This window comes from Centropristis striata, chromosome 9 (assembly GCF_030273125.1).
Source record: "Centropristis striata isolate RG_2023a ecotype Rhode Island chromosome 9, C.striata_1.0, whole genome shotgun sequence".
Taxonomy (NCBI): domain Eukaryota; kingdom Metazoa; phylum Chordata; class Actinopteri; order Perciformes; family Serranidae; genus Centropristis; species Centropristis striata.
The window spans coordinates 3,087,158-3,097,943 of NC_081525.1; the positions used below are offsets into that span (position 1 = coordinate 3,087,158).

General features: G+C 38.7%; 1 protein-coding gene across 2 annotated transcripts; it reads left to right on the top strand.

Annotated features, from left to right (window-relative positions):
- The first annotated feature begins 894 nt into the window (after positions 1 to 894).
- On the top strand, positions 895 to 10,299 carry reep6 (receptor accessory protein 6). 2 transcript variants are annotated; one of them, XM_059341468.1, is made up of 6 exons: positions 896 to 1,118; positions 6,585 to 6,678; positions 7,439 to 7,577; positions 7,651 to 7,819; positions 7,911 to 8,065; positions 9,635 to 10,299. In XM_059341468.1, exons 1-6 carry the CDS (start codon positions 986 to 988, stop codon positions 9,644 to 9,646), a joined length of 702 nt encoding a protein of 233 aa, XP_059197451.1. In that variant the 5' UTR covers positions 896 to 985; the 3' UTR covers positions 9,647 to 10,299. The 2 variants fall into 2 exon arrangements, with proteins under 2 accessions (XP_059197450.1, XP_059197451.1); XM_059341467.1 differs by lacking the exon at positions 9,635 to 10,299 and having other exon boundaries at positions 895 to 1,118; positions 7,911 to 8,127.
- The last annotated feature ends 487 nt before the right edge of the window (positions 10,300 to 10,786 follow it).

A 10,786-nucleotide genomic window follows, 5' to 3' on the forward strand; every position in this document is an offset into this window, starting at 1 on the left:
TTATCATTTAAACAGTCATGGAAAAAAATATTAAACCACCCTTGTTTTCTTCATTTTATTGTTCATTTTAATGCCTGGTACAACTAAAGGTACATTTGTTTGGACAAATATATAAAGATAACAACAAAAAGAGCTGATAAGAGTTTAATTTAAGAGCTGATATCTAGACATTTTCCATGTTTTATTGATACTGATTTTGGTTATTATCATTAAAATGAACAAGAAATTGAAGAAAACAAGGTGGTCTAATATTTTTTTCTATGACTGTATAAAACAATCTGCTGCAACATTAGTCAGGTTGTTTTTACTGAATGATACAAAGACAAACAACAGGGTATCGTCTGCATATGTGTTAACTTTAAGTACCTTTACCTGTGAGAACTTTTTCTTCTCTCCTCGTCGTCCTCCTCCTCTTCTTCCTCCTCCTCCTCCTCCTCCTCCTCCTGTTCTCTCCATTAAAGCAGATTGCTGCAGTCAGAGGATTACATTCACTCTGTTGTGTTGTCCTCTCTGGTCCTCTGCGGCTCGTCTCCTGTCCCTCCTCTGCTGTTTGAGGACCTGTTTAAGGACTTGTTAGAGGACTTGTCAGATGACCTGTGAGAGAGGATGAAGAGGAGGAGGAGGAGGAGGAGGACTGTATAAAATAATCTGCTGCAACATTAGTCAGGTTGTTTTTACTGAATGATACAAAGACAAACAACAGGGTATCATCTGCATACGGGTTAACTTTAAGTACCTTTACCTGTGAGAACTTTTTATCCTCCTCCTCCTCCTCCTCCTCCTCCTGTTCTCTCCATTAAAGCAGATTGTTGCAGTCAGAGGATTACATTCACTCTGTTGTGTTGTCCTCTCTGGTCCTCTGCAGCTCTTTTTCCTGTCCCTCCTCTGCTATCAGAGGACCTGTTTAAGGACCTGTTAGAGGACTTGTCAGAGGACTTGTCAGAGGACTTGTTAGAGGACCTGTTAGAGGACCTGTGTGAGGACGATGGGCCTGCTGGACGTCCTGTCCTCCATCAGAGACCGAGCCGACAAGTTTCTGAATGAGAAGAACGTGGTGACGGACTTTCTGGGGAAGCTGGAGGAGAAAACGGGGATAAAGAAGAAGATCATCGCAGTGGGTAGGTGATGTTTGTTTGTTTGTTTATTGTTGTTTAGTCTGATCACTCTGCTTCTGTTGATTGATTATAAACCCCTTTATAATGGTCCTGTTGTTGTCCTGTTTATATTTAGCCCCTTTGTGTTGCATGTGAGTGGAGCAGTGAAGAGGATTCAGTTAATCCTCCTGTGAACATGAAGCTCCAGCTGCCGTCTCTAAACAGGAACCTGTAAATGTGCTGCAGGTTTTCTGGGTCAACATTTGAGCCGTAACAGATTTTAAAGTTCTATTAGATGATTTAAAGTGCAGGAGAGGACATTAACTAAGTACATTTACTTCAGTTCATTCAGTCAGTATCTCTACTTGGATTATTTTGGGAATCTTATGACTGTTACGTCACTAAATTTAAAACTTTTGACTTGACTACATTGCTTTGAAGGTTCCAAAGTGCTTCAAATTTTAACTTTCTTCTTCTAAAATGTGATAGAAGAATAGAATAGAATAGAATAGAATAGAATGCCTTTATTGTCACTATACACATGTGCAATGAGATGTAAGAGCTGACTCCAGAAAGCAGTGCGACAATAAATAAAATACATAAAATATATACAATATAAACATAAACAAACACCTACTTAGGCAAGTAAAGGTAAAGAAAAAAAAAGTATATAAGATATAATGTAAAACATAGGCAAGAAAGGGAGGTAAGGTGCACAGTCTTCAATTCAATTTGCCATGATGCTGTTTCGTGTTCATAAATATATTGCACATTGAAGGACAATTTATTGCACAAATTATTGCACATTGCCGAAGATTATTTTCGAATTCAGTTAGTTTTAATGAGTTTTTAGAGTGAGTTTTCTAGTTTTAGTTTAGTTTTTATTTTTTGAAAATGCTTGCTTTTAGTTTAGTTTTTATTAGTTTTAGTGTTAGTTTTAGTTGTTTGTAATGGGGTATTTGTTGGGTGCATGATTCAAAGAGGTCATAATAAATGTTTCCTTTATTTCCTTTGGTTTATCCACCTCAGCCCCAATAAGGTTATTAACTCTTACAGTTCTGGGTGTTTTGAATTTTGGTTCTAGTGTAAACATCCCAGTCTCAGGAAACATATTTACCATGTGTTGCATGTTCAAATAAATACACTGAATTATGAATGAAAAAACTTGACAAAAACGAAAACTAAGGACATTTTCACTATAATTTTAGTTAGTTTTACTTAGTTTTGTAACCACACAATGCAGTTTCAGTTAGTTATCGTTTTTTTAAAAACTCTAGTTTTTATTTTTATTCAGTTAACGAAAATGTTTTTTCAATTCTAGTTTTCGTTATTTTGTTAATTTTCGTTAACTATAATAACGTTGCTCTTGATGGAGGAGCGGTAGAAGGTCAGCAGCAGGTTGGAGTTTAGGTTACACTTCCTGAGGACTCTCAGGAAGTGTAACCGCTGCTGAGCCTTCTTGATGACTGCTGTGATGTTTGCCGACCAGGAGATGTCGGCGGAGACGAGTACGCTGAGGAACCTGAAGGTTTGGACCCTCTCCACACATTCGCCATTGATGTAGACGTCACCCATTGGTTTGTGGCCCGTTCACAGCCTCGAGTAGCCTCGAGTTCAGCGTTATACTCGTCGCCATCTTGTGTCGCCATCTTGTTTCCGATACGCGGAGCAGACCATATCTGGACTGTGGAGGAGGAGAGGGATCTGATCACTGACTACAGCCTCTCTACACCTCAACCTGACTGAGAGAAGCTGCTGCTAATTCATGTTAGCATTAACTGGAGCATTAACTGGGATGTTAGTTTTGGCAAAAAACAAAAACAAAATGTATGTTACTGACCTCAGAAAACTGAGCAGCGACTCCTTGGAGTGTCTGTTAGTCCAACCAAACACTGAACAAGACATTTTTACTGAACAAAACGTTCAAATAAACTGTCATTAAGTGAAAATACAGTGAAAGGGTCAAAGTTATGAGACCAAACTGCTAAACGTCCTCTTTTATATCTATATAACGTTATATATACCTTTATTGACACGTTGCCGTGGATACGCATTGCTCTGCTTCTCTCCTGATGACGGCTCGCCTTGTCAGTGACCTGTCAATCAAAGGTAGCCCCGCCCCAAATCATACAATTCTTTATCTTCTATTTTCTTCTAAATGGGGCCATTATTAGAACTATTGACATCAAATTCTCAAAGATTTTTTGCTAGTGATTGAGACCATAGTGTTGTCCTGAAATTTTTTTCTGAGGTAATAAATCAAGTCAGAAGTTTTCAAATTTTGCACTGAGATGAATGGGCAGATTTTTTTTGCAGCCAAACTTAGCGCCCCCTGCTGGAATTTTTGGTGGATTGCAGGCTTAAGACACTTCCTGGTTGGCCTCCATGCTCAGACACGGAGGTTGCCGCCTGGTATCAACCAGTAAATGATTAAAGGACTGTAGTTACCGGTTCTTTAATGGGTTAGTCTTTAATGTTTTGTTGTTATGTATTATCACGCTGCAGCTCCTCTTACTTCACTCGTTACTCTTAGTGCAAGAAAAGCCAAAACTATATTAATAAATCTGTACAACAAGCATAAACTTATTTTAACATTTAGACAACAATATTTCAATCTGCTCTGTTGTCCGTCTCTCATCCACTGTTGATGTGTTTTACATAAGAACAGATCACTAATCGACTCGTAGTGTTATGCTAAAAACAAATAAAAAATTGATCTAAATATCAGTTTCCCTCAGAGCTTCTGTAGTTTAAAGGGACTCTCTGCTGTAGTTTAAGGGACTCTCTGCTGTAGTTTAAAGGACTCTTTGCTGTAGTTTAAAGGACTCTCTGCTGTAGTTTAAAGGGACTCTCTGCTGTAGTTTAAAGGACTCTCTGCTGTAGTTTAAAGGGACTCTGCTGTAGTTTAAAGGGACTCTCTTCTGTAGTTTAAAGGGACTCTGCTGTAGTTTAAAGGACTCTCTGCTGTAGTTTAAAGGGACTCTCTGCTGTAGTTTAAAGGACTCTCTGCTGTAGTTTAAAGGGACTCTCTGCTGTAGTTTAAAGGACTCTCTGTTGTAGTTTAAAGGGACTCTCTGCTGTAGTTTAAAGGACTCTCTGCTATAGTTTAAAGGGACTCTCTGCTGTAGTTTAAAGGACTCTCTGCTGTAGTTTAAGGGACTCTCTGCTGTAGTTTAAAGGACTCTTTGCTGTAGGTTAAAGGGACTCTGCTGTAGTTTAAAGGACTCTTTGCTGTAGGTTAAAGGGACTCTCTGCTGTAGATTAAAGGGACTCTCTGCTGTAGTTTAAAGGGACTCTCTGCTGTAGTTTAAAGGACTCCCTGCTGTAGTTTAAAGGACTCTTTGCTGTAGGTTAAAGGGACTCTCTGCTGTAGATTAAAGGGACTCTCTGCTGTAGTTTAAAGGGACTCTCTGCTGTAGTTTAAAGGACTCTCTGCTGTAGATTAAAGGGACTCTGCTGTAATTTAAAGGGACTCTGCTGTAGTTTAAAGGACTCTCTGCTGTAGTTTAAAGGGACTCTCTGCTGTAGTTTAAAGGACTCTCTGCTGTAGTTTAAAGGGACTCTCTGCTGTAGTTTAAAGGGGCTCTGCTGTAGTTTAAAGGGACTCTCTGCTGTAGTTTAAAGGGACTCTGCTGTAGTTTAAAGGACTCTCTGCTGTAGTTTAAAGGGACTCTGCTGTAGTTTAAAGGGACTCTCTGCTGTAGTTTAAAGGACTCTCTGCTGTAGTTTAAAGGGACTCTGCTGTAGTTTAAAGGGACTCTCTGCTGTAGTTTAAAGGACTCTCTGCTGTAGTTTAAAGGGACTCTGCTGTAGTTTAAAGGGACTCTCTGCTGTAGTTTAAGGGACTCTCTGCTGTAGTTTAAATGGACTCTGCTGTAGTTTAAAGGGACTCTCTGCTGTAGTTTAAAGGGACTCTCTGCTGTAGTTTAAAGGGACTCTCTGCTGTAGTTTAAACACCCTGTGGGTGACCAGAAGCTGAATAAAGACCAGATGTGGAGCAGGTCGGGTCTCGTGCAGCGAGTCAACAGCATCTATTCATGCTGCTCTCAGCGGTGATGATGTCACCGTAGTGCCTGGTGCACGCCGTCCCCCGTTAGCTCCCCCGCTCTGCTCCTGCTGCTCCTGCTGCTCCTGCTGCTCCTGCTGCTCCCAACTTAAAGCAGATTATCAGAGAGAGGGACAGGGAGCAGACCGGCCCGGCTCCATGTGTGAAGCGCAGCGTAAGCTGATCAGAGGTAGGACACTTTTTACTGCTGAGACTCTCAGGACCAGACTGAGTGTCTCAGAGACAGGAGGACAGTTTATTAACCCTGGAAGAGACATTTAAGTTTATTTTAGCAGAGGACTGGGGGTCTTTTAGGGGGGGCAGCAGGTCAACAATAGAGGTCTCATAGAAGTGGAGTTCCTCATCTGAAAGCTGGAACCTGAAGATGAATCTGAGTTGCCTGTTTTGGACATAAATCTGTGAAAAACTTTGTGTCTCGGCTGATACAAATGCTCAAAGCTTTGAGTGTTTACAACATTATGATATGAGTGTTTGAAGTCCATTTTCCAAGCTCAATTATGCCTAATTTTTAAACTATTTTAAGCTATCTTTGGGCACTTGAGAATGGATGAAAATGGTCAAAAAGTCCTCAGAAAACCACATTGAAGGAAATACATTTCTTTCTTTGTTTGTTTCGTCTGTAAATAAATTGAACTTTCATCTTTAATTCTGCACAGATTCAAGAAGTTTCTCATTCATGGAGATATCAACATGAATGTTCTGTGATGACAGAAAATTTGGCTCGCTCACAACACTTTATTTTTTAAATTACCGTAAATAAACTCAGATTATTTAAAAATGTGTTTTTCATTGCAACTGCATTTCTATCCAATTAAAAGGATTCAATTGTAATGTGCTTGGTCACATAAATCTATTTGTCTCAGTATTATTTGATTTAATGACATGAATTGCACTTTATTTTTTATATTAGATTTACTTGACTTACTTATTTGGACATTTTATGTATAACTGAAATGAATAAACCTGGTAAATAGAACAAACATTTCTGTGAGTTTGGAGAGAAACAAAAGGCTGCTTTTTTAAGTAACTTATTTATTTATATGCAGATATCTGTTTGTAGAGATTTGCAGAAACGTCACCTGGACCTGAAACAGCTTCAGAAAATATAGATTACGTTGCTGATCAGACTGTAAACGGAAGAGGAAGTCTGGATTTCTGCTGACTAAACAGAAAACAGAATAATGTGTGACTGTGCTGTTATAGCTCCTAGTAGAGTTTATTAATTTATTAAAGGCCTGGGCAGTAAATATATACATATATATGATATAGTTTTTGTATTTCAAAGCGTGTTCTATATTTTTTTAACATCACAAACTAAACTTTGGAACTTTCTGTGGTGAAGTGACGTATTTAAACACACAAAAGTAAATATAATAGATTGTAATCAAACATTAATAAATAAGTTGTGTCCTGTGTGTCTCCAGGTGCCGTCTCGCTGACTGGACTCTACCTGGTGTACGGATATGGTGCCGCGCTCGTCTGCAACCTGATCGGTTTCGTCTATCCAGCTTATTTTTCGTGAGTTTCTTTTTAATTAAGATATAAACTGTTTATTGTGTTGGTGTTTAGGCTCGGCTCGTCTGGAGCCATCAACCTTTACTAACCCTTTGATGCAAAACATATTTTAACCCCTTCTAATGCACAACACGGGTCAAAAATTCCCCCTGTTATTTAATGCTGGCTGTGTGTTTCTGTGCTCTATCTTTTGATATCAACTTATTTTATGATTGAATATTCCAAGTATTCTTTAAATATCTTGTTTTTGATAACAACAGATCATTATTTCCATTTTGCTTCTCATACTTTATGAAGAAAAAAAGTTTTTGTATTATTACTTAGCTAACTACTTGGCTAAGTAGCTTGCTAAGCTAACTACTTAGCCAAGAAGTTAGCTAAGTAGATAGCTTAGCAAGCTACTTAGCTAGCTACTTAGCCAAAAAATGGATATGGGTCATTTTTCACCCATGTTGTGCATTAAAAGAGTAGTGACACAAGAAGGGATTTTATTAAAAATAATAATAAAGGAAGACATAAAAATTAGGATGTTTGATGAAAAACAAATGAATTGAGGAAAACCTGGAATACTGAATGATTCAAATAAATTATTGCAAAGATAAAGAACATAAAAACTCCATATCGGGTCACTTTAGACCCATGTTGTGCATCAAAGGGCTAAAGGAAAACCAAGAGGGAGAGAGAGTGAGGTTCTTCTTCTTCTCAGAGTTCTCTGATAAATAACCGTCTCCTCAGTCACCTGACAGCCCGTTTCACTCTGCAGAATCAAAGCCATCGAGAGTTCGAACAAAGAGGACGACACCAAATGGCTGACGTACTGGGTGGTGTACGGGGTCTTCAGCCTGGGGGAGTTCTTCTCCGATATCTTCCTCTACTGGTTCCCCTTCTACTACGCCTTTAAGGTAAAAAAAGAAGATGAAGAAAACTTGTTAAATGAGTGTAAACTGTCCACTGAGTCTGTGTCTTTGTCTGCAGTGTCTCTTCCTGCTGTGGTGCATGGCTCCCATGACGTGGAACGGCTCCCAGGTCATCTACAACAAACTGGTCCGGCCCATCTTCCTGCGCCACGAGGCCACGGTGGACAACATGGTGAGCGACCTCAGCGGGCGCGCCATGAACGCCGCCGAGAACTTCACCAAAGAAGGTACGGAGCGGTTCAGAGCCAGGACAGGGTGGTTACACTCCAGAACTTTTAAATGTTAGACTGAATATTCCTTCCTTCTCTCTGTCTCCAGTCCTGACCACGCTGATGAAGAATAAAGCTCTGGTGAGACCGACAGCATCTGTCGCTCCGCCGCCGTCAGGTGATCCGCCCGAACCCAGGAGTTTACCGAGTACATCTACAGCTAAAATATCGCCAGCAGTGCCGAGTGAAGATGAAGACCGACCAGTACGTAAAACTCCTGATAGTTAGTTCACCTTAAAGGCCAAAGATAGTCCACCTTAACCGCTAAAGTCAGTACACATAAACACTAAAGATCGTCCATCTTTAAGGCCAAAGTTAGTCTATGTTTAAGGCCAAAGTTAGTCCCCCTTTAGGCCAAAGTTGGTACACTTTAAAGGCAAAAGATAGTCCACATTAACCTCTAAAGTCAGTCCAAAAAACCCCCCAGATAAGATAGTCCATGTTTAAGGCCAAAGTTAGTCTATGTTTAAGGCCAAAGTTAGTCCATGTTTAAGGCCAAAGTTAATCCATGTTTAAGGCCAAAGTAAGTTCATGTTTAAAGCCAAAATTAATCCATGTTTAAGGCCAAAGTTAGTCCATGTTTAAGGCCAAAGTTAATCCATGTTCAAGGCCAAAGTTAGTCCATGTTTATGGCCAAAGTTAGTCCCCCTTTAGGCCAAAGTTGGTACACTTTAAAGGCAAAAGATAGTCCACATTAACCTCTAAAGTCAGTCCACAAAAAACCCCCAGATAAGATAGTCCATGTTTAAGGCCAAAGTTAGTCTATGTTTAAGGCCAAAGTTAGTCCATGTTTAAGGCCAAAGTTAGTCCATGTTCAAGGCCAAAGTTAGTCTATGTTTAAGGCCAAAGTTAGTCCATGTTTAAGGCCAAAGTTAGTCCATGTTCAAGGCCAAAGTTAGTCTATGTTTAAGGCCAAAGTTAGTCCCCCTTTAGGCCAAAGTTGGTACACTTTAAAGGCAAAAGATAGTCCACATTAACCTCTAAAGTCAGTCCACAAAAAAAAACTAGAAAAGATAGTCCATGTTTAAGGCCAAAGTTAGTCTATGTTTAAGGCCATAGTTAGTCCATGTTCAAGGCCAAAGTTAATCTATGTTTAAGGCTTAAGTGAGTCCATGTTTAAGGCCAAAGTTTGTCCATGTTTAAGGCCAAAGTTAGTCCACCTTTATGGCCAAATTTAGTCCACCTCCAAGGCCAAATTTAGTCCACCTTAAAAGCCAAGCTCATTCACTGTGTAGTTTGTACATTCAGATTAGAGACGATGACTAACCCACTAACTCGGCTGTCCTGTTCTTGCAGCATTTCCTGGGTTAACCAGTACGGTAAGTGAGCTGTTTTGTGTTGGTGGTGGATGTGATGTTAGTTTGGACCTCGTAGAACACCAGAGCAGTGGTTGGTTTAAAGGTGAAGCAGCGTTCTTCTTCTGTGGTTCTACACTGCAGATTTGAGTGATGCAGACTTCTGAACCCCCATAGACTCGACCTGCTGTTTGAAAAAGACCAGGGACCCAAAACAACAGCTACTAACTCCAACATGGAGACTTTTGTTTTGTCTCGCTGACACAAATAATTCTGAAAAGAGTTTAATAGATTGTAACCTGTAAAAAGAACATTAAGTGCCTATCAAGTAAAGATCAGAGGACCCAGTATGGATCCTTGTGGGACGCCACACAGTTTTGACTTAAAGTTATTATAGGAGACTTATGAGAATATTACAAGAAATATTATAAGGTTATTATTCTATAATAATGTATGATCTTGTGTTTCCTGTTTTCAGTGGTTCAGATAGCAGCAGAAGAGGAGGAGGAGCCTCCGTGAGGAAGAGGAGCAGAGACGAAGGTTTTCCTCTTCGTCCTCAGAAGTCAAACAGACTGATTCCCTTTTTATATCAGATGTTATATTTGTATCCCAGTTTGTGACATTAAAACTTTACAAACAGGCTCTCATGTTCAACACTGTCTTATTGTTTAATTTATTTAATCAATTTATTAGGTATTTATTTATTTATTTTAGATGCAAAGCACCTGAAACTGACTCATATAACTGACAAACTCACCCACCAGCTCATGTTTAGGCTGAAGATCCTCCACCAGGTGGAGCTGTTTCATCACTTTGGGGTTGATTTTGGATCAGAAAACTATGGATACAATCATAGACTGTATAAAGATACAATTTATTTGAGTGTTTTTAGGTTTTATATTAAACATCTGTGCAACCTGCAGCTGCAAGACTCGGCCTGCAGGTGGAGCCTGCAGCTCTGCAGTGAGACTTTCTGTCTTCAGGTTCTTCGCATCAGAGACACCATGACCTTGTTTTGTTTTCTTTACTCGTACTGTTTATGTGATACATGTTTTCTTTTGTTTATAAGCATAAATGAGATTTTGAACTTGATATGACAATTATGTTATGATAAGAAATAAAAACATGCTGATCAGAATAAAATGCTCGACTTCTCTGTGGCATGAAGTAGGGGAGGCCAGGGTCTGTTGGTCTATTTTTACTAAAAGTTAAAATGCAATAAATAATTAGACAGATAAAAAAAATGCTTTTCTTTTGAAATTATTAATATTCTTTGCTGCCCTGCAACACAACAAAATAAAATAAATAAATAAAAATAAATATCAGAAAGTAATAATACAAAAAAACCATTACAAAAATGTGCATTTGTCCATATGCATTTTAAGTGTACAGAAAATATGAATAATATAAACAAACAAACAAACAGATAAATAATTAATTAAATGAATAGGGGAATTTATAGTATATATGTATATCTTAGGTTTATAATTAAAGAAGGGAATCAAAACATTAATGTTAATGTATATAATTAATTAATGCTAATTTTTAATCATTACATTGGTATATTTATTATTGTTGCTATTGGTGTATTTATTACTGTTTTTATTCACAACCATAATAAGTATTATAA

Coding starts and splice junctions, on each gene's coding strand:
- reep6 (XM_059341467.1), top strand. CDS start 986: ATGGGCCTGCTGGACGTCCTGTCCTCCATCAGAGACCGAGCCGACAAG. Junction 7,578..7,650: donor CCTTCTACTACGCCTTTAAG/GTAAAAAAAGAA, acceptor CTTTGTCTGCAG/TGTCTCTTCCTGCTGTGGTG. Junction 7,820..7,910: donor CGAGAACTTCACCAAAGAAG/GTACGGAGCGGT, acceptor CTCTGTCTCCAG/TCCTGACCACGCTGATGAAG.